Source organism: Echiichthys vipera (assembly GCF_963691815.1).
Source record: "Echiichthys vipera genome assembly, chromosome: 19".
NCBI classification, from domain to species: Eukaryota; Metazoa; Chordata; class Actinopteri; order Perciformes; family Trachinidae; genus Echiichthys; species Echiichthys vipera.
Genome location: NC_139844.1, coordinates 6,997,465 through 7,021,213, shown reverse-complemented (window position 1 = coordinate 7,021,213; position 23,749 = coordinate 6,997,465). Strand labels below are relative to the sequence as shown.

At 40.7% G+C, this 23,749-nt stretch overlaps 2 protein-coding genes across 2 annotated transcripts in view; both read right to left on the bottom strand.

Moving 5' to 3' along the window:
• Positions 1–12,660: 12,660 nt before the first annotated feature.
• On the bottom strand, positions 12,661–14,013 carry insm1a (insulinoma-associated 1a; the record flags this gene model as incomplete). Its single annotated transcript, XM_083934387.1, has 1 exon — positions 12,661–14,013. One exon carries the CDS (start codon positions 14,011–14,013, stop codon positions 12,661–12,663), a length of 1,353 nt encoding a protein of 450 aa, XP_083790513.1.
• Positions 14,014–18,495: 4,482 nt separating this feature from the next.
• cfap61 (cilia and flagella associated protein 61) overlaps positions 18,496–23,749 on the bottom strand; it is a gene marked incomplete at both ends in the record, with an annotated part of 35,918 nt that continues 30,664 nt past the window's right edge. Inside the window, 2 exons of the mRNA XM_083934537.1 lie at positions 18,496–18,639; positions 21,016–21,103. Coding sequence (XP_083790663.1) covers positions 18,496–18,639; positions 21,016–21,103 — 232 coding nt within the window. The remainder of the gene's footprint in view (positions 18,640–21,015; positions 21,104–23,749) is intronic.

Sequence of the window (23,749 nt, the reverse complement as noted above, 5' to 3'; positions counted from 1 at the left end):
TGTATTTATATTTCTTTTTACTTGCATATATTTACACATCTAACAGCCGTGTTTAACATTACAAAACTTAGTTATCTGAATTCAAAATGACCTGTCTTTTAAATCACTTATTTTAACAGCCTTATATTTCTACAGTTTTATGACAAACTGTGTCTTTCTTCACTTGCACAATGCTCTTTTAAATTGACGAACATCAAGTGTGTAATTAATTCATGGCTCAATTCAAACTGGATCCAAAAATAATGTCCGGCTGTTCACTACCAAACATATTTTTTCAGATTTTTATTTAGTATATTTTTGGGGCTCTCTATGTGACCCAAAACTGGGGCACAATTAACATCTGTGACCAAGATTAGAGCTTTCCCTGACGTTAGCATGTAGCTACATGTAGCAGACGACCGTGTAAAGAAATCTGGTTCCGTTTGACGTCACCTCGAGCCGAAAGTAGAAGAGAAAATCAGAGCTTCAGGACAGACCTTTACATACGTTTACCTCAATATCTGAAGCTTTGGGCGCGTTTTATATAAACGTCCGAAACTGTACCATTTATACATGTGACAGAAAATAAGGAAAAGCAAAACAGTTCCCCTTTAAAAACTTTCAAGTACTGAAAGCTGGGAGTGAATTTTGCCTGGTTCTCGTCTTGTTTAGTTGTTGTTGAATCAGATATATTGTGTTAAGACGATTAAACGCTGATGCACTGAGAAGTTTGAATGTCCTTTAGAAATGTCTGATGCATGTGGAGAGATTTACCATGTGTCAGATCTGACCAAAGAAAGGCATCAGAATAAATAAATCTTTCCATGTTTGGTTTGTCTGAAGAAGGAAACCATAAAATGTATTTCTTGCAACATTTTTGACACTATAAACCAAGTAAAATATAGATTATAACAACTGTCCTCCAGAAACTCCTCTGTGTCTGTGTTGAGTTAATTAGCTTTTCCACTCTGAGATCCTTTCAAGTCAACAAGGCGATTAAGGTTTTACTTGAGCCCTGCTTATCAGAGGGGAGATGTGTATCACAGCCAGCTGCACCCTGCTCTGGGAAGCTTTAGACACTGAGAGGCTGCATTTTATTTTAGTTTATTGATAAATTATTGAACTTAGACAGAAAGGGTGCTGTTAGGAGGGGGAAATGGTTCAAGTGCAACAAGAACACAGAGTATATTTCTACTCTTTCAATGAAATTACCAAGCATCACATAACAGCTGCTTGAAATCTGCTGAATACCTTCGTATGAATTTCACGAGTTTCCTCTAACTTCTTATTAAATCTTTTTTTTCATACTGTAGCATTGTTCACTTGTGGTGGAATACGAGTGTGGTGTTCGAGTGTGGCTCGAAGTAATGCTTGCAGCGCTGTTGAAAACCGCTCAATCTGATCGACTTCACACTCAACGCTGCACTCTCTTGGGATCCTCGGCAACACACCTGCCAAGTGTGATGTCAATTGGATGATCTTGAGACATGTGAAGGATAGTCAGATATACACTGACAGATTCCTTCAGTTACAGTAAGATGATGCTGCTACAGCGCCACCTATTGGCCAAATGTCACCAAATTCATCGTGTCTACTCAGACGTCATATCTACACATGTCCACCAAATGTGGTGTCAACAACACAAATTGTTCAGGAGATATGGCCGGTTTTGTAAAATAAGCCCCGCCCACAGCATTTGAGCAAACTTTGAGGTCCAGCTGTAGAAAAACTGTATGAAACATGAGAAATCTGGACAAGCCACTTTTTCCAGCTCGGTCCAGAGATGTTCTGCACCACATTTGGTGATGACTGCTCACTGGAGGTGAATTATGTTGAGATTTACCTTTTGACAGGCCGTCAGTTTCTGATAACTTTGCCAACCCCCTTACTAATGATTGTGTTCATGAGTATGATAACTGCTGCTTGTTTTCTCAGAATTCAGGAGATGTAAAATAAAAAAAAACTGATTTGGACACAATTTAAAATGACCGAAAATCGTTTCTTTTCGAGACTTCAGGGATTCAAAAGTTCCACTTTGTGCACAAAACTGCACCAAACTCACTGCAAAGCACATCAACGGGGCCTTCAGAAATACAGCTGAAGAATGTGAAGTAGATCGAATGAATTGATGTGGTGATACTGTTTGTGGAGGACAAACACACACAGATTCTTTGCTTTAAAGTTCAACCTCTACGATCAGTGTGACAACGAGGACGTGTTTGGCGAAGACGGCGACACCAATATACTCTCATATTCTGCATATAAAAATAACGGCACTTCAGAATCTGTGGAGGACAAATATTTGGTTAAAATCATATTCAGTAATATTGAGAGGAAACGGCTCAAACAAAAGACCCAAGCATCAGTTATGAAGGTACCGAGTGTGCGTTAAAACAAACTGGAGATGTTTCTGCTGTAAGGATTTTACTGTGAAAAGAGTAATAGTGCAGAGAATCTTTTGAAAATAATCTCCTTTCCCTTTTTCCCTTTCTTATTTCTATTTCTGCTCTTCATAAAACACATTCAGGCCTTTTCAAGGTGAAACTCGTGCGGTGTGCAGTGCAGAAACACTTTGACTGTAGCGTGACTTCACGTGTCGAGTGAACAAAAAGTCCCAAACACTCATCAAGAAGCTGCGGCTGAATCTTAATCTGCACTTAAAAAGACATTGTCCCCGTGTTTGTGTTCGCTTGTTTCCACTTGTTGACTTTCGACGCCACGCTCGCCTGCCTCTGACACCAACACCTGCCGGCCTGGAAAATGCCCCCGAGGTTTGTTTGACTTGCCATCGTCCTACGCATGGAGGCGGCGAGCCGGCGAGGCCGGTGTTTACTCTGTCTGCCTCTGCCTTTTTTTGTCTCTTCTGTTTGAGTGTGTTGGAGATAAGAGGAGGCGCGTGCAGCAGCGGAGAAGTGATGGAGGGCAGAGCAGAGGAGGAGGTGAAAAGTAAGGTGATGTGAGAGAGGAAGGAGCTGCTGTGCTCTGTAAATATTACACATATGCTTTTATATTCTCCAAACTAAAACTGACACTCTAGGGAAGAAGAATTGAGACATCCGTGAAGTCGGGTAACAATATTTAACATAAATAAATGTGTCTTTATGTTCAAATTATCAGCCTTTAACAAAATATTATCTTCACAATAATTCCAAAAACAGTTCATATTGGCCAGATATTGACGAGTATTGCCATTTCTGATTGGCCAGATTTCCGCTTGAGCCATTTGTCCTGTCTTGTTTTTTTTGCTTTGCTCCACGCTGACGATTTAAGGTGTTTTTTTGGCAGATATTAGGTTTAAAGTCATAATCCGTCAGATTTAAGATGCGTTAGTTCCAGCGGCCTCTTTGGCGGTAAAATGTAACTGCAGTCACGTGCACTTTACATTCACTGCGATGTGTTTTTTTTTTGTCTTTTGTAAACTTTATTGAAACACATTCACCTCTCTACTTCCGTTCCGGCCCCTATATGTTCCCCTCTTAAATCCATACACACACACACACACACACACACACACACACACACACACACACACACACACACACACACACACACACACACACACTCACACACATATGTACCTATTACACTTCTGCCCTTACTACAAGCCTGACTCAGAAGTTGGAAGTTCCAGATTTCAGATTACAAGTGAATGCAGCATAACCTGCAGTGACGAGCTCCAGCTGAAGACAGCGTCACTAACATGGCGGCGTGTTTCCATTTAGAGGGGGAATGTCTCCACAGACACACTGATGTAAAGACTCAGCTAAGAGACAAGTGCTTTAATTAGTGGGTCACATGATTAATCACCGTTGTTGTAACTAACTCTGTCATAGAGAGGAACTGAACAGACAATTAAATACATGAAAATCTTACAGGTTCTAACTTTAATGTCCCCTCTGACATTTTTACAGCAATTCTTCTCAACGCTTCAGGTCAGTGGCATCAAGACTCCCAGAGATATCGTAGCTTCTGAAATTGTTACGGTTATGAAACAGCGACGTGTTGTAACCACAGTTATGGCAAAATCAGTTAATCCCAACGTCCCTAGATTGAACGATTGAGGCAGGGTGAATTTTCTGCATGTGGGGCTACAGCGAATTCATCAGATTAACAATAAAACAGCGAATTCATCGGATTAACAATAAAAAAGTGAATTCATCGGATTAACAATAAAATACAAAAATAGAAGCTTTAAAGTAAATAAAAGATTCTGTTTTATCTTTTGTATGTACGTCCAAACACTGCAGGTGAACAAAAACACAGTCATTTATCTGCACACACACACACACACACACACACACACACACACACACACACACACACACACACACACACACACACACACACACACACACACACACACACACACACACACACACACACACACACACACACACACACACACAGTAACATTACTCCCTGTCCTGCACTAACAGCATTACAGAGCAGGGATGTCTGATTAAACCAGGCAAATTGAATCACATCGTGTTGCTTTCATGTCTGATAACAAGTGAAGAAAACACAACAGCAGCAGCAGAAAGAAGCAAAACCACCTACGACATTAACCCTGACTGATGTGAGAGGAATCATCAACAACAGGTTTGCATAAATATTTTTTTATTCTCCTTTTTAACCAAGTGTAATTCGAGTTAACGACATTCTTCTGAGTTTCCTTTCACAAGCTCCTCCATGAAAGGGCAACATGCTGAACCAAACGTGTCAGTGACATCCAAAACAACAAGACGCCCGAACTCAACCATCCAACACCTTTGGGGGTGAACCACATCAGGTAGGTGCCGCATCAGTGTTGGACCTCACTAATGTGTCTGAATGGGAGTTAATCCCTGCAGAAGGTTCAACATCTAGTGGAAAGACCTGGGGTCCGTTTCACAAAGCAGGTTCAAAAGACTCTGAGTTTAACCCTGAACTCTGAGTTGATCTACTCTGAGATAGGAAACTCTGAGTTTTCGGTTCCAGAACAGCAGATTTGCGTTAGGTTGATCAACTCAGAGTAGTTTGACCTGGAGTTAAGCGCGTGCACCACAAGTAAAAAAAGACAGCATCAATGGAGCCCTGATTCTACGAGTCACCATGGCAACGGGGAAGCGAAGGGCTACACTACCACTGGAAATGGAAATATGAATGCGCTCATACGGAGTTTGAGCAGGTTTACACCGCTGCAGCAGCAAAAGAGAGGGAGACGGTGCGGGAGAACATTGCGGCTCGGGTCAGTGCGTAAGTTTAAATGTAGTCCTGTTGCAATCACAGTAATATCATAGGGGGAAACTGCTTGAGTGGGAGCCTATTAATTTATTTAATTTAGGTGCATTCACACGGGGGAGAAGCGCACTTGGCGATGAAGATGAAAACATAAAAACATTGTTCAAACAGGTAAAACATCGGGACAATCTCTGGGTGACGCCTCATTTTGAGCATGTTTTACATTGTAAAGTAAATATTACCGTAAGTGGCTGTTTTATATGTTGATTAAAAAAACTCCCATTTGCAAAAAAAAACGCAGCGCAACACACAATATCTGCTGTGATATGAAACGGTGCCGCTCAAAAAGAGAATTGCCTGGAAATGCAAGAACATTACGTTATCAAAAGGACACGCCATGGTAGTGAATTAGTCGCCACCTAATATAACTTCTAATGTCTGATGTTTGCAGTGATTTTCTGAAAAAATAGACAGAACTATACTACACCAAAACTCGCCCGCTGACTGAATGAATGAGGAAATCAAACGCCGTGTGTGGCTGAAAGAGGGCGGAGACAGAGAGAAACTCAAGGTTTTCTGAGAAAAACCTGGTCCCGACCAGGTTAGTTTCAGAGAGCATGTTACCATGGTAACTGACCGAGAGGTTAAGTTACCTCTCTTTGTGAAACAGGCTAGAGTTACCCCTCTCTCTCTGGTTTGAGTTACCTCCCTTTGTGAAACGGAAAACTCAGAGTTTCCCTCATTTCAGGGTTAACAGACTCAGAGTTTTCAATAAACCTGCTTTGTGAAACGGACCCCAGAACCAAAAGAGTGGAGGCTGTTAGAGCGGCACATGATAAAGCAGTGCTCCTGTGAACAATTAACAAACATACAGATTCAGTTTGCAACAGCTTTCAAGATGCAAGAAGTATGTGAGGCTTTGACTTTAAAGTGTAATTCTGGCTCAAAATCATCCAATGGTCTTTTTCGGCACTTATATACATCAGATAAGCCATCGAGACAGTTTTTTTAGTGCAACAACTATTAACGGAGAAATCCGATAGAGTCGCTAACAGTCGGACGTGGCTAACAGTGATTAGCTCAGGGCATTACAGTGAAGGCATTGAAAAGGTTGTGTGTGTGTGGGTGGGGGGGTAGGGATACTTATGCTACTGCAGAGGTTTGGTGTTATTTTGAGCAGTATTAGTGGTTAAAAAAGCCGTTTTAAAGCCTTCACCGTACTGCCCCGAGCTAATCACTGTTAGCCAAGTCCGCCGGTCTTGTCGCTCTTTTCCTCTCGTGGATGTACTGGAAAGAGCGGAGACAGCTGCTCAATGCAGCATGACAACGTATCCTCATCAAAGAACAAAAGTTACGCACAAAAGCTCGTATGATATCGTGTTAAGAAATATATAACAAAAATATATTTAATCCCGGAAACAGCGATCGTATACTAAAGTGCCTAATTTTCAATACTTGAATACACTCTAAACAAATACATGGAATACACACAACTTGCAGTGCATTCATTTGTCATACAATATCATACAAACTTTGAATGCGGACAGCCTGAGCATGAATAGCTACCTAACTTGAATGTGAATTCAATTATTATTAATTCGGACCACATGGATCAAATTCTGATACTAACACGAGTCATTTCGCGCGGGGGGGTTGTAGGTTGTAACGCTTCAAATAAAAAGTCCCCACTGCATTACAGATGTCTCTTTCTCCACGTAAGTCGACGGGAAAAAGTATTTTTGGTAGTTGTCATTCCACCATTTGGCCACTATGTCAAATTAGCTTCAGAGCCTGGCGCACTTCCTGGGGGCCTGTTCAAACTTACTTCCCCGTCTGCTCCCGCAATAACTACTACGGCCACTAGAGGTCGCTGCCTAACAACAAGCGTTAATATTAGTCGTTCTTTTGGTGATGACGGATATCTAGTTTGCACTAAGAAACATGGTGGAGCTAGAGGAAACCTCAGTGAATCATCATGAAGTTATTGTGGTTCTGTTTCTGGGAAAAATGAATGAATGTCTGCACTAAACATTTCATGATATCTAAACAAAAACAAGGAAGATAGAAGAGTGCATTACTTAATAAATATTTAAATATTTACTGTCGGCTGTGAAACATGTTGAGATGTTCAGTTCAAGTCCTGCAGCTCTGACAGCTGCTGCTTTCTGCTCTCAGACTCTTTACTTCTGTGGAAACGCTGCTGTGCTCCATTATGGACAGAGGGAGAGAGAGAGAGAGAGAGAGAGAGAGAGAGAGAGAGAGAGAGAGAGAGAGAGAGAGAGAGAGAAGGAGAGAGAGAGAGAGAGAGAGAGAGAGGGTGAGAGAGTGAGTGAGTGTGTGTGTGTGTGTGTGTGTGTATGTGTGTGTTTTATCTGTGGCTCTTATCTGCAATCTGCTCCCCAGCTGGCTTACACCTGTCAGAACCACACAAGGAGGGTGACACAGACTGATGGCCTGCCTCTGTGTGTGTGTGTGTGTGTGTGTGTGTGTGTGTGTGTGTGTGTGTGCGTGCGTGTGTGTGTGTGTGTGTGTGTGTGTGTGTGTTTGTGGTAAAAGCTAGAGCCAGGGAGAAAGTGTGTGTGATGGTGTGATGTACAGGTAGAGGTGAGACAAAAATCAATATCTGTCCAAAAAAAGAGTACAATTTTTTATTTTTTTGATCAATTAATCAACCAATCAACTCACAGTTAAAAACATGAGGGATCTTTTGTTAATCCCTCCCTTTTGTTCACAGAAACACCGTAATCCACTGATATGCTTGTACCACTTCATGAAGTGAGACTGAATGTTGCAGATACTGAAGAAGGCCGAGTGAAAGCTCTAGAACAGCCTTTCGACACATTGTGAGGTGAAATTATTTTGTCAGCCGCTGTTTCCAAGATGATAAACATTCAGGCTCACTTTCAAAGATGACACAGACGAGAAATTAGTCTTTAAGTGCTCTGAAGAAAATATACATTTAAAGTCGCAGTCGGCAACATTTTTTTGAGCATATTCACTGAAGCTGACGCTATTCTCTGATGGAACAACATAAATTTTCAGGTTTTAGAAAAAAATTGCGCCTCTACGTGCACATAGAGCCTGTTATTTGTTTCGCAAAAATCCACCGCACCCATATCATCCTGCCCACTCAGCACTTCACGCTAATGATGTTAGCACTTGCTAGTAAGTTAGCCAGCCTACCTCCATGTAGCCTATACTCCATGCTGTTTATCAAGAGAGAAGAGAGGGGCGTGTTCACAGGAACCTGGTGCACACGCATTGATGAGCACTCGATGGGAGGGAGCAGAGGAGCTCGGTGGTAGAGGGGGAGGGGCGTGAGAGTTGTAAGCATTGGAAAGTTGACTGAGTCAACAAACGTAAAAAAAGCCTCTTTGTGAAAGGAAATCCATTAAAAGCTTGTTTATTTATTTAGGACAAAATGATGGAATGGAATTATTAATTGGCACATTTAACAACCTCAGAAGCTGTTTTCAATATAAATCAACAAGTGATTAAAAAAGAGGAAGTCTGTGAAGTTTAAAGTTCATTATTGACTTTGGAGTTTTGCTTTGTGTCAAATAAGGTCCCATAATAATCTGTCATCATATTATTATTCAAGTGTTGCTGTTTTCAGAATATCTTTATTGAAACCACATAAAGGGTGCAATGTTCCTGTTACAATGCTGTAAAACCAGTAAATAAGGTAGAAAATACCAAAATCAAAGTACAAAAAAAGCTAAGCAGATGGCAATAAAGTCACAGTAAGTTAACAGACAAATCCATAGCATAAAAACTCAGCACGTGAAAGTAAAGCCAGTGTTCTTTGACTCCAGATAGGAACAGAAATGTCCTAAGTTACCAAAATCCTAAATAATAGCTCCAAACTTTTGGACGAACTATAAGCTCTCTGCTCTGTCATTATTTACTGTTACAAATCAGCGAGATGGCAGCTCTTCTGTTACACGTAGCACAGCAAAGGAATCCAAGACGTACGCCTGGTGGTGAAAGACGAACTATGTTTGTTGAAAGACTCTTGGGTGATCCCAACAATGTATTAGGTTTGGACGATACATTACTGGTGATCGGTACAGGCTGCCCCAGGCCACGACCCTGGGGTCAGCCGAGGAGCTGAGAGGCAGACACGCCGTCACGGGGATTGGATTTACTCTGCTGTATAAAAACACGTCCCTCATCTTGTCTCAGTTTCCCAGAATGCCTTTTGACTCAAGTAACAGACTTTTACTTGTCACAGACTACGTTTCAGTGTGAAATAGCTACTTTCTCCTTCTTTTAATCGGCTACAACCCATGAGAAGATGGTTTTCCGTCAAGTAAAATAAATTCCATGACAACAGTGACTTTTTGGCTGTGACCATATTAAAGTATGGTTAAAGGAAAAGAGTAACTCCTGAGGATATTCCCCATTATCCTGAAAATGGAAATTCACCACGATGAACTTATTGTGAGTGGTTTATTTTTAACACAATCCATGATAAAAAATGATTATTGTCTCATTCTTGATGTGTTTTCCAACGATGAGAGGAATAAAAAGGGAGAACGAACCTATTTGGTTTTACTGATGAGGTGAGCCTGTTAACTCAACGGCAGGAACTTTTTTTTAAAGGATTTATTGTGACTTATGTTTCAATGTTTTGTCATTTAAAAAAAGAACGTGGGTCACCAAAAAAGGTGTTCATTAAAGACTACATTATATTATTATTTATACTTAACTCTTAATATAATTCCCCAGGTTAATACAGTTATTCAACAGACGGGAGATTGTGTGATCTTAAAGCTGTCTTGTGATTACCATTATTATCTTAAACGTGTGGTATTGTTTTGTTTGTGTGGGGAATTTACATTCTGCAGCAGAAAAGTTTATTAATATCATAAAGTTCAGATTCTTTTTTCATTATATAAATCAACGTTCTTCAGGGTTCCTACGTCTTTTCCAAAGTCAAATTCAAGCACTTTCCAAGCATTTCAAGGTGCATTTTCATGTTTTCCCAGCACCGTACAGCTGTGGTAAACTCCATATTTGTGTGCAGCCCATTCAGTATATTCAGCAGACTGATGATTGCACTTGTTCATCACATTAAATTAGATGTTGACAACCAGAACCCTGTTTCCCCACAGCTTTCTAGAGGGTCGACAAATGAAATGAAAGCAATGTTTCATGTCTAACAGATTTGCCTTTAGAGCTGCAACAATTGGTCATTTAATAGATGTGTTAACCGTTAGTCTCTCAAATATGCAGATCTTCTTTTTCGCTATGGTTTATAACATAAAATAACATAACATAACATAACATTTCAAGCAGTTTCAAGCACTTTATTTCAAATTCAAGCACCTTTCAAACCTTGAAAACACTTCACACTAAAATTCAAGTGTTTTCAAGGATTTCCAGCACCTGTATGAACCCTGGTTCTTAGTTTCTACCTTAATCATGAACAACGCGTTTTATTCTCCATCTTTGAAATCTACAGCAACAGCAGCTATAGAGTTTGAGATATATGTACATATGTATATATCTGTATGTATATCATGTCAAATGTCATATTGTACTTATTTTAACTTGTTTTAGACAACAAATAAAAAAAATTTCCACCGATATAAGAGAAGAAAGCGTTTAACATCATGTGTTCAAACTCTGTCGCGTCCACATGAAATCTCTGGGAATTTAATTTAATGACCCTGAGGTCTTTAGCATCCAACATGCAGAGGTGGAGGAAGTGATATGCAACACCACCAACACTGTAAAGACACTCTGTTGCAAGTTAAAGTCCTGTAAACTTGAGTAAAATGTACTAAATGATAATGTGAGTGCAAATATTAATGATGCATTCAAGTGAAACGTTTCATATGTAAATTGTTGATTATCTTTGAGTAAACTCAAGTTATAACCATCAATCTTGTGGTCTAAAAGTATATTTCCCTCTGAAATGAATGTAAATACTGAAGTAAAATACTTTACATTTCTCCAGTTGCAACACAAAAGTTTCTACTAATTCTGATATTTTCAGACTAAGTATCTGAACATGCTGACAGTTTTTAACCCAGAAAATGCATCTAAAGATAACGTTCAGGAGTTTTGTTTCATGGTGTATGGAGATCAAATATATTATGTTCTTAAAATGTTCTTTAAATCCAGTTGTCAGACGACCTCTGAAAATATGTTTGTTTGCGTTAAAAACCCTCCAGAAGACACACGAGGCAAAACCATTTCTCAGTTTGGTTTTTATTAATTTTTGGACATTTAGCAAAGAATACTGCAAAAACATCCAAAGCAGTAAAAGAGCTACAAAAAAAAATAAATTAAAAAATACAAAGAAATAAATAAAAAAAATCAATGATTGCATTTGATTCTTATTATTATTTATTAATAAAACACATTGATTGCTATAATAATGTCACATGAACACACCGCTCTCCTCCTCATATAAGTTAAAGAAATAAAAATAAATTTGGCTACATGGTGATAAAAACACAGCGACAGATCACAGAGCACGCAGAGCAATAATTTACACAAATAATTTAATAAATACATAAATAAATAGAACAAAAAAGAGATATACTGTACCATGGTAATACAGAAGGCTTTGTGAATAATAATAACAATAATAATAATAATAATAATAATAATGATGATGAGACCCAGCCAGTGATAAATAAGTGATGAAAAGACAATCAGATGAGTTTAAGGCAGTTTTACAGCAGGAGTTTCTAATCCAAAGGCATTTACCGGCTACACTAGTGTTTCTTTTTGTTTCCAGGCAACAGCTACTGATCCACAGATCCACAAGCTACAAGTTAAAGCTAATCAGAGTGATGAGATGAGGCCTCCTCCGGCCGGCTACATGTAGGTCGTCCCCTCTCTTAGGTCTAGAAGCTAATAGCACTTGTGCAGAGATGCTAGAAAAATAAATGAACAGTCTAACTTTAAGTGTTTGAAAAGTATGACGTCAGAGAAGGATTTGGGGGGGCAAGGGGGAGGGGGATTATAAGGCCAGGGTTCAAACACACACCCAGAACCTGCTGAAGTGTCCTTGAGCAAGGCACTGAATCCCTGCCAGCTGCTGCAGGTGAGCGGCTGACCTCTGACCTCCACACACTGGTGCATGAGAGTTACACTGCAAAAAAACATCACTTTGATTTCTTCTTCAGCAGTTGTTCTTCTTCATCCTTATGTGCATTTTGTTGGATTCCATAATAAGAGTAAAACTGAAATTTAGAGTGGAAATCTTAAAATTAGAATTATAAAATGTGATTGATTGGAACCAAATGCTTGAAAACAAGAGAAGAAAGAAACCTCCTCAGGTTCAGTGAAGTCAAGCTTCTCACCAAAGTGCCATGTTTTGATTAAAAAAAAAGTGAGAAATGTAGGATATTTTCGCGGTGTAACTTTGACATCGTGTCAGAAACAAAGCTGGACGTGTGCTCTCGTTTTGTGTCAGTGTGAAAGCAGCCTAAAAGTCCCGGATCAGCAGGCGGGGCGGAGCGGCATCTGCAGCAGGATCACCTGCCGGTTCTCGGACGGGTGACATTTGTTGATGTGTCTGGTGAGACCCGGGGAGCTGTAGAAGACGGCGGAGCAGTATTTGCACGGGTACACCTGTGAGGAGTGCAGCAGGCGGATGTGCCGCTCCTGGCTGCCTCTGTTGGAAAAGTTCTCCCCGCAGACCGGACACAGGTGGCAGGTGGAGGAGCTCAGGTTCAGCGGGGTCGCGCTCTGCTCGCAGACCGGCGCGTCCTCGTCCTCCGCAGGCTTCGGGGAGCCGTGCTGAGACGCCAGGTGCTTCCGCAGGTACGCCTGGCGCTTAAACTTTTTCCCACAGTGATTGCAATCATACAGCCCTTCCTCTGAGCCGGACTCGGACGGCCCGGGGCTGGGTGTGTCCCTGTCACTAGAATCCTTCGCTTCATCCGCCGCTGTCTTACCGGACGCGGTAGCCTTGTCGTTCTCCAAATGCTGCACACCGGGAGCTCCGCTCTGCGGCTTCGGTTTGTGCCACCGCCGGTGCGAGGCGAGGTTAGCCGGGCAGCTGAACACCTTGTCACACTCAGGACACCTGTACTCAACCCGGACTATCCTGGAGCACTTGTGCTGCGCCAGAGAGAACGGGTCCGCGTACGCCTCCCGGCACAGCTGGCACACGAACTCTCCCATCGGGATATTGTCACCACCGGGCAGCTGCGTTCGGAGAGGCTTCAGGTCCACCGGAGCCTCTTTAATCTTGAGTCCGAGAACCGGAGATGTGGTGACATCATCCTCAAAGTGCAGTTTCCGGATGGCTTTGGTTTTCTTGGAGGGCGGCTTGCCTTTGCGCTCGGTGTCGCCGGACGGCCGTTTGGTCGCGGCTGTGGGGAGCGATGCTGTGGATGAGGCGCCGGTGTCGGTGCGGCCGCGGTTGCTGTTGCTGGAGCCGATTTTCAGGTCCACTGGGGCGTAGAGGTGGTCTAACGCGGGGAGCGCTGCTGGTGTGGGGAAAGCCTCCGCGGAAACCGGGGATCCTAGGTTGAAGCGTTTCTCGAAGTAGGAGCGGTCGTGGTCCTGGCTGACGGGGCGGGTGGGGCTGTAGAGCGCCTGGTACACCGTCTCTGGGTTCCCGAATTGCACCGGTCTGGCGACCTGCTCCGGAGCCGTGGCCGCCGCCCCGCAGGTGGGCGTCGGCGTCTGTGCGCGCACAGGGAAGCAGGCGAGAGGAGCGCAGGATGAGGGCGGCAGCGGCGGAGCATCAGCTGCTTTCGGCTCCGCTTCCTGCTCATCGGAGCGGACCCGGTAAGAGACCGGGTTGGTTTTCTTGTTCCTTTTCACCAAAAATCCTCTCGGCATGTTCGCGCTGGACGGAGAGCTGAAGGCACTTTCGGACGCTGCTGCGGGAGAAGAAATCCACTTTCAACCGCTCGCGGACACAAACATCTGATGCGTCTTTTTGTTGTTGCTTCCTGCTGCTATTGATCCTCTGTTCTCCTCTCGAAGTGCTCTTTCACCACAACATAGCTGCACTCTTTTTAAGGCGACATGATGACATTGTTCCCGTCCCCCTGGTTGACTCATCTCCGACCAATCAGAAGGAGCCGAGGTCCCCTGTGGATTTGGGGAGTGGGTGGAGAGGCTGATGGAGGGGGGTGGTGGAGGGAGGATTTGCAGATTGCAAAGCAGATGTACCTGAGGGTTTTATTGTATTTCAGCCCCCCCCCTACACACACACACACACACACACACACACACCACACACACACACACACACACACACACACACACACACACACACACACACACACACACACACACACACACACACACACACTCCTCTCGACCCGGGCACACGCCAGGAGCCTCCTGCTTTTACGGTCTGATGAGTTTGTATAGAAATCTACACGTGCCTCGGCTTTATGTGTCTTCTTTGGGTGGTGGGGGGATTCTGATTTGTCCAAAGAAGGAGACATCCGTCCACATAACGATGTCAAGAAGAAGCGAAGGAAGAAAATAACAAGGAAAAGTGGAAAATGTAGAATTAGAAGCTGGAAGTTCAGCCCCAGGGAGAGAGAACCCGCAGCACAACTGAAGGCATTTAAGAGTCATTTTAGAAATGAAATAAAAGTGAAAATGAGCTCGTGTTTTAGAAGCAACTGCAGCGCCAAACGTAACTTATAATAAAGAAATAATACATAATAATGAACTGTTTTCAGGATCTCAAGAATTCAAGGTACTGACTGAATAAAGCAAAAGCATATTTGAAAACGCGCTTTTACTCACTGAACGATCGGGTTAATAATAATAAATTCTTCCAACTACGATCACAAACAAACATTTCGTAGCAGTGTGGCCCTGCAGCATGTGCGCTGGCGTGACAGTTAACTCCGGACATATGAATCCGTCATTTTACGCATACATAATTAATAGCGTGAGGAGGGTTTCCTGCTTTGCATCACAATGGCTGCGCTTGTGCAAGCTGTAGACCCGCCGTGATTGAAAAGGAAATTGCACAGTTGAGGGGGGGAAAAAGGAGGAGAAGAAGAAGTGGGGGCCCCAAAAAAGCAATCTGGCCCTCAGATACCGCTGGCGCGTGCTGTGCGTAATCAGTGCGCTCTTTCTGTGTCACCAAATGGGACAAACCGAGATTATCTGCGAGTTAGAACACAGCAAACCCAATTCCTGCAGGTCAGATCTGACCAGGTCAGCCGGATATGAGTCTGTCATCCACCGTGAGGGATGATGGGAAGTCACAATGTTGTAAAGTGAAGCAAAGATAAGATTTGTGTGTGTTGATGTTGAAGTAGCAGGTTTCAGTTGGTGTTGTTATTGGGTCCAAACTTAGAGCAGAGACACGACCGATCACCACCTATTATTTCATTATAACTTATTTCCCTTCATAGTTTGTGCTTTTAAAATTGGTTTGTCCGAAATAAAAACGGCTCAATTTTGACTCATTTTCCTAAAAAAGTTTTAAAAGTTTGTTTTCAATGTAAAGCAACTTGTTTCAAGAATGGTCCTGGACAACATGTCTCCTTTCTTGATTCCAGTGCAGTTGTTTTTAAAGATTAAAATTCAAATTTACATACAATTCAATTCTTTATTCGTTGACAAATTGTTTCAGCTGTTTTAAGAAAACACACCTTTTAGGTCTCAAAAACATAAAGGAGTTATTGTTCATTGAGGACTTTTGCTTAATCTCAGAAAATGTTCTCTGAAATACCTGAGGGAATCTCATTATATCAGGATAGAGGACTTTGGCCAATGCTCAATACCTGATAACTGTTTTTGAAACCACATATAAAATACACTATAAAGTAACATAATGTGACTAACAACTGAAAACTCCCTTTGTAGAGTATTATGTCATAAATAAACACAGGAGATTAAAAACATCATTAAACACCATAAAAACACTACAAACTGTAACTTTATTACCAATGCACTCTTAAAAGCAGCACTGTTTTTAAGTATAATCAAATATTACAAGTTCTCCGCTCATGTGAAGAACATCATAGCAAGCCTATTAAATATTAGAGCTTCATAAAGTGCAGTAAAGTTACCATTAAAGTCACTTTATGCAGCACATCATTGGAAAGTATCAACATTATTGCATATCTTTATATGTTATCTGATGCTGAAAACATCCCTATACATGAAGAATTCAGGCTAATCTGGGGATTTGCATGATGTCATTAAAGCATTTTAAATATGTGACTTTCTACCAGTGTGTTTTCGGAGCCTGCAGGTTGTTTGGAGGTGCCGACATATGTTGTGGTGTGTGCGGTTATTTTCCTCGACAGGCTTCAGCTCGGCCTCATTAGCATACAGCTGTAGAGTGACACCCTGCCTGCCTCCCCTCTCCTCACCCTCACCCTCCCCCCCAACAAAAGCTTTCATCTCCAGCCGCTATAGGCCCGTGCGATTGGTCACGCTGCTGCAGAGTCATACTCGCAGTTACAGTTGGCACATTGTGAAGGAGACGTCTGTGGAAATACGGAGCACACAAGTCAGATATTCTTATTCTTAATGATTTACTGTGCATCATATTTAAGGTGGAGTTCCTATATAAAGATAAGCATTACATTATGGAGCTAAAAAGACAATTCATTTAATGTTTACGTCCAGGAGAAGTCTCTTCATGTCATCAAATGACACAAATCAAAACATATCAGAAGCTTTCAGTGACTGAAGTTACTGAAGTTTGTCTGAGGGCACATAACGTTAGACAATCCTAATTTTATTTTTGCTTGCTGAACTCATACACCATCAAATTAACATCCTAGTCTGTTATTTCAAAGTCCCTTGAATTCAATGCGAATTTCATCAAATTAAGGGACTTTTCTCAATAACAGTAAGCAGCTTACGTATCATGCAGAGAGCTCCCTTCTTTCTAACTCCACACCTCCAGATTTCTTTACTTATCAAACTTGTAGTCTTCAGACTCGAGTGACATCATGTGAGGTCATTTATCAGACTTCAAACAGCAGCTGTCTCTGGAGAGACACTAAAGGCGTATTGGTAATATTCTGTAAAGTGTTCTGGATTGAGCCTCTTCCTTGTTTGGTTATTGATTGTGTGGATAATATTGGGTGAAATGGATCGGTGTAAACACGAATGATAATGTTTTTTTCTGATGCATATTCACACAAATTGTCACGGTTTTGTTCTTTATAATGTATAACCAAAATACCTTCATTCATTCATTCAAACTACTTACACATTTCAGTAGAAGTCCCCAAACTCTGAAGTGGAAAACCACTGAAGTCGTCCCGTAAAAGGTTTTTTGAGCTACAGAGAAATGATTTTAAGAGATGACCAGACTGTCTTATGCTATAGAATGCGTTATATGACGACCCAGAAGTTAGCATTGCCCTGAGTTTCTGCAGAAAATCATCTCTGTGGCAAACGTACACGTTTTCTTCAGCAACATAATCTGCACACATTAACTCTGCTTTTATGAGTTTTGAAGCGTAAATGCAACGTCAAAAGGTAACAGCTGCACCACCGCTAGCCTCTAACTGATTTTGCGTGTTGCAGTGTTGTCGTCTCATTTCGCCGCTTGTTAGCAACCATCTGTTTAAAGTGTAATCCTGGTGAAAATTGACCCCAGAGGTTTGGGGTTATTTTGAGCAACATTAATGGTTAAAAAATGCTTTTTTGGATGTGTTACGCGCACCGCCCTGAGCTAATCAGTGTTAGCGCTTCGGGGCTGTTAGCATCTCTCTGGGCATTCTCTAAACATGGTTGATCAACCAAAAAATAACTGTCTCCATCGCTTATTTGGTGGATTTTCATGCTGAAAAAGACCATGGGTCCATTTTCGCCAGACTTACACTTAAAAGCTGTAAGAATACACTGTTTTGCGTCTTATTTGTGTCTCACGCATACTGTCCATTTTCTATCTGTGGACAGGTTGTGAGCATAAAATACATCCTTCAATATAATGAACGGTGAACTCCGGTGTGATGTCATTCTGACTTCTGAGGTAAGTGGAACGCACCATTATTGTATATATAGAAAGCATCAAACCAAAAACCTGTTCTCGATTTTGGGATGAGGGAACAGGAAGTGTCAAAAATGCTGACTCACTTCCAGGTTTTATTCTGCTGATCGACGGCAAATGGAAACATGAAAAGAAACGCAACAAAGCAGGATTGAAAGCGTTAAATAAAATAATTGGCTTTGCGAAAAATTTATGAGTGAAACACATTTCAACATGTTTGGTAGACAAACACACTAACACACACACACACACAGTGCTCTTCAATGACAGCGCTTCATCACATTTAACAGGTTAGAAAAGGCTTTGTTAACTTGGGGATGTCACTGATGATGTCACAGCTGTCCGGGGCAGGCGAACATGGGCAGCAGGTTTCGGTTGTAGGTGAGGTATTTGACGGCGCAGCTCCTCAGAGAGTCTTTGAATCTGCCCGGAGGGAGGACGTCCCGGTCCATCAGCTGCTGCCTGGACTCCTCGTCCTGCTGGGACACGGAACCAAGATGTGACAGTGAGGACACGTCCTGGTTTCACACTGACAGGGTTCATGGGGTTTCTTCACAACTGTTTGTTTCATTTGTTTTACATTCAGATAGAACAGGAGGACCGAAGGACCGAAAGACAGAAGGACCGAAAGACAGAAGGACCGAAAGACAGAAAAAAGAAAGAGAGACTGAAAGAAAGAAAGACGGAAAGAAAGACAGACAGAAGACAAAAGAAAGAAAGGAAAAAAGAGAGACTGAAAGAAATACTGAAAGAAAGACAGACAGAAGACAGAAGAAAGAAAGGAAAAAAGAAAGAAAGAGAGACTGAAAGAAAGAAATGAAAAAAGAAAGAAAGAGAGACTGAAAGACAGAAAAAAGAAAGACTAAAAGAAAGACAGACAAAGAAAGACTGAAATAAAGAAAGACTTAAAGAAATGAAAAAAAGAAAGACTGAAAGAAAGACAGAAGTAAGAAAGAGAGACTGAAAAAAGAAACACTGGAAGAAAGACAGAAGTAAGAAAGAGAGACTGAAAAAAGAAACACTGGAAGAAAGAAAGACAGAAGTAAGAAAGAAAGAAAGACAAAGAGAAACTGAAAGAAAGAAAGATAGAGAAACTGAAAGAAAGATTTAAAAAAGAAAAAGAAAGAAAGAAAAAAGAAAGGACTCTTACTTTCTTTTTTGAAACCTGAAAAAAGAGACTGAAAAAAGAAAAACTGAAAGAAAGAAAGACAAACTTAAAGAAATACAAAGAAAGAAAGACTGAAAGACAGAAGAAAGAAATGAAAAAGAAAGAAAGAGAGACTGAAAGAAAGAAAGAAATAAAGAAAAAAGAGACTGAAAGAAAGCAAGAAAGAGAGACTGAAAGAAAGAGAAAATAAAGACTGAAAGAAAAAAGACAAAGAGAGACTGAAAGAAAGAAAGACTAAAGAAAGAAAGAAAGACAGAAGAAAGAAAGAAAGAAAGACAGAAGAAAGATAGAAGAAAGAAAGGAAAAACAAAGAGAGACTGAAATAAATAAAGAAAGACTTGAAGAAAGAAAAAGAAAGAAAGACAGAAGAAAGAAAGAAAGACTGAAAGAAAGAAAGAGAGACTGAAAGAAAGAAAGAAAGAAAGACAGAAGAAAGAAAGAAAGAATAAAGAAAGAAAGAGAGACTGAAACAAAGAAAGAAAGACAGAAGAAAGATAGAAGAAAGAAAAGAAAAACAAAGAGAGACTGAATTAAATAAAGAAAGACTTGAAGAAAGAAAAAGAAAGAAAGACAGAAGAAAGAAAGAAAGACTGAAAGAAAGAAAGAGAGACTGAAAGAAAGAAAGACAGAAGAAAGAAAGAAAGAAAGACTAAAGAAAGAAAGAGAGACTGAAAGAAAGAAAGATAGACTAAAAGAAAGACACGAAGAAAGAAAAAGAAAGAAAGACAGAAGAAAGAAAGAAAGACTGAAATGAAGAAAGAGAGACTGAAAGAAAGAAAGAAAGACTAAAGAAAGAAAGAAAGACAGAAGAAAGAAAGAAAGAAAGAAAGAAAGAAAGACAGAAGAAAGATAGAAGAAAGAAAGGAAAAACAAAGAGAGACTGAAATAAATAAAGAAAGACTTGAAGAAAGAAAAAGAAAGAAAGACAGAAGAAAGAAAGAAAGACTAAAGAAAGAAAGAGAGACTGAAAGAAAGAAAGAAAGACAGAAGAAAGAAAGAAAGAAAGAAAGACAGAAGAAAGATAGAAGAAAGAAAGGAAAAACAAAGAGAGACTGAAATAAATAAAGAAAGACTTGAAGAAAGAAAAAGAAAGAAAGACAGAAGAAAGAAAGAAAGACTAAAGAAAGAAAGAGAGACTGAAAGAAAGAAAGAGAGACTAAAGAAAGAAAGAAAGACTAAAGAAAGAAAGAAAGAGACTGAAAGAAAGAAAGAAAGACTAAATAAAGAAAGACTTGAAGAAAGAAAAAGAAAGAAAGACAGAAGCAAGAAAGAAAGACTAAAGAAAGAAAGAAAGAGACTGAAAGAAAGAAAGAAAGACTAAATAAAGAAAGACTTGAAGAAAGAAAAAGAAAGAAAGACAGAAGCAAGAAAGAAAGACTAAAGAAAGAAAGAGAGACTGAAAGAAAGAAAGAGAGACTGAAAGAAAGAAAGAAAGACAGAAGAAAGAAAGAAAGAAAGAAAGACTAAAGAAAGAAAGAGAGACTGAAAGAAAGAAAGAGAGACTAAAAGAAAGACACGAAGAAAGAAAAAGAAAGAAAGACAGAAGAAAGAAAGAAAGACTGAAATGAAGAAAGAAAGACTGAAAGAAAGAAAGAAAGAGAGACTGAAATAAATAAATAAAGAAAGAAAGACTAAAGAAAGAAAGAAAGAAAGAAAGAGAGAAGAAAGAAAGCAAAGCACTCACGGTGTTTGAGAAGAGGTGCTGAAGTTCCTGCTCAAAGTGGGAGAATCTGTCGTGACAAACGGCCAAACAGGAGCTCTGTCTGAAGAAACTGCACAAACACACGCAGCACTGATTAGAACTGTGACTGCATACAGTACAATGCTGTAGGCAGTTCATTATAATATAACTATAGTAATGAATGAACTATATCATTATACAGTATAATGCTGTAGTTAGTTCATTATAATATAACTCTAGGATCTATATCATTATACAGTATAATGCTGTAGTTAGTTCATTATAATATAACTATAGGAACTATATCATTATACAGTACAATGCTGTAGTTAGTTCATTATAATATAACTATAGGAACTATATCATTATACAGTACAATGCTGTAGTTAGTTCATTATAATATAACTATAGTAATGAATTAACTTTATCATCATACAGTACAATGCTGTAGTTAGTTCATTATAATAAAACTGTCATAATGAAGTTGTCCCCTCAGATTAATCTGGAGAGCCTCTGGACCTGAGGAGGGGGTCACTGGATATATATGTAGCTGCGACCACTAATTGATTAGTGTTTAACTACTAATCACCGGCTATCTTTAAAAAAAAAAAAGCTTCTTAAATGTGAAAATTCTCTGGTTTCTTTCCTCCACTATGACAGTAAACTGATCATCTTTGAGACATTTCAGAAACACGGATCCACATTTTTTAACTTTTTATAGAGAAAATACCTAATCGATAAACGGGAAAACAACAGTTAGAATAATCAGCAATAATAATTGTTAGTTGCAGCGCTTCTATGAGTATTATATAAAAACATGTCAGTCAAGGATAATTTGTGTTTTGTATTTGAAACTTACATTTACCTTTGAATGTAGGATTTTTACTTGAAGTATTTTTACACGTAAATGTACTTCTTCCACCGCGGACTATCTGCATTGCTTGACAAGAGGTGAGAAACTCTGTAATTTGGTTGAACTGACCCTTTAAATAACATCGAACCCTTTAGGGAACCACACACACGTAAGCACGCACGCACACACACACACACACACACACACACACACACACACACACAGACACAGACACAGACACACACACACACACACACACACACACACACACACACACACACACACACACACACACACACACACACACACACACACACACACACAAACACACACACACACACACACACACACACACACACTGTAGTGGCTGAATGACCCCCAGCAGCCACACGGTCAATCAATGATTTTAACGGCTCACGACGCTCCGTCAGCCCACACAATGACTTTACGAGTCAGCTGAGTGAGCGGCGTGACGAGGAATCGCTCTCTGCAGCGGGGAGGCTCCGGCTTTGTCTCGTCCCCGGGGCCGGCCACAAAGACAGATTGGTGGAGCTGCATAAACAGATTAGGAGGCGGGGGACAATAGACGTCCATATCTGGGGGTCATTTGTGTTGAAACCCTCAGAAGCAGGTCACCCACTGTTTGACAAACACACAAACACACACACACACACACACTGCAAAGTCACACCAGCAGACACACAGACAGCATGAGGACCAAAGACAGTGTAGGCCCAAATCTCTCTGTGTCTGTTCAGAACGCTTGCGTGTTATTTTGACGTGTGAGGTCATCAGTCAGCGCATGAATGACGGGAAGTTTCACTACCTGCAGCTTCCTGAAATCACTTCCTCTCTCAGACTCAGACTGCATTTTCATGCAGAGGTTGGTTATGAAAACAGTTGATTTTAAAACACCTGCCACCTGTTACATGTTGGTAAAATGAGATAACACTGAACTACTACTACAGGTGCTGGACCAAACAACAGAAACACAGTGAACAGCACAATTACAGAGCAGAGAATATCAATCAGGTGAAGCTGTTTGTTATTGTGTTGACAACAGAACATACTGGTCGTTCCTGCAGGTCCTTTGTACTATAAATTGTTTATTGAAGCTAATAAAAGACATTATTTTCATAGCTTTTTCCATCATTCCTTTTGGTAACAGGTTGTAAACAAACATCAATGTATTTGTCTGTTGTAACCATCCATCACAGTTGACAGACCTTCCTGTGCAATGTGGGATTAATACGTCCACTTACACTTTGATTTGTTTTATACCATCTGTATAAACTGCCGGTTAGTTTAAAACCTGTGTTCCCGAAGTTCTTTGCAGTAATGTCCCCATGAATTCTGCGTAAATTCAGATTCATTTCAAACTAAAAAACAAAACACGGCTGACCAAGTATCAGGCTCAAACTGCTCATCTACCTTCACTCCAGCAGCATCTTCTTTTTGATCAGTTTATTCAATAAAGTCCAGCAAAATCAGCTTATTTTGGGATTCATACAGCTGTTGTTAAGGCAGCTATCAGGACGCAAATTCCCCCAAACATGGGGGCGTTTGGTTTTCCATCGTATCTGGGACTTTCACACCAGGTACAAAGCTGTTGATGTCAGAATGAAACGTATCTACAATGTGCTGTGTCACGCATGTACTGCAACTGAAGTATGCACAAGATATCAACCAGTCAAACTCATTAGTCATCAATTAACCTTACACCTGTATGTCTTTCGACTGTGGGAGGAAACCCACACATACACGGGGAGAACATGCAAACTCCACACAGAAGGGCCCCAGCCGGGATTCGAACCAGGAACCCACACACGATTTAAAAAGGTGAAAATTTGCTTTGTGTTTGGTGTGAACACGGCGTCACACAAC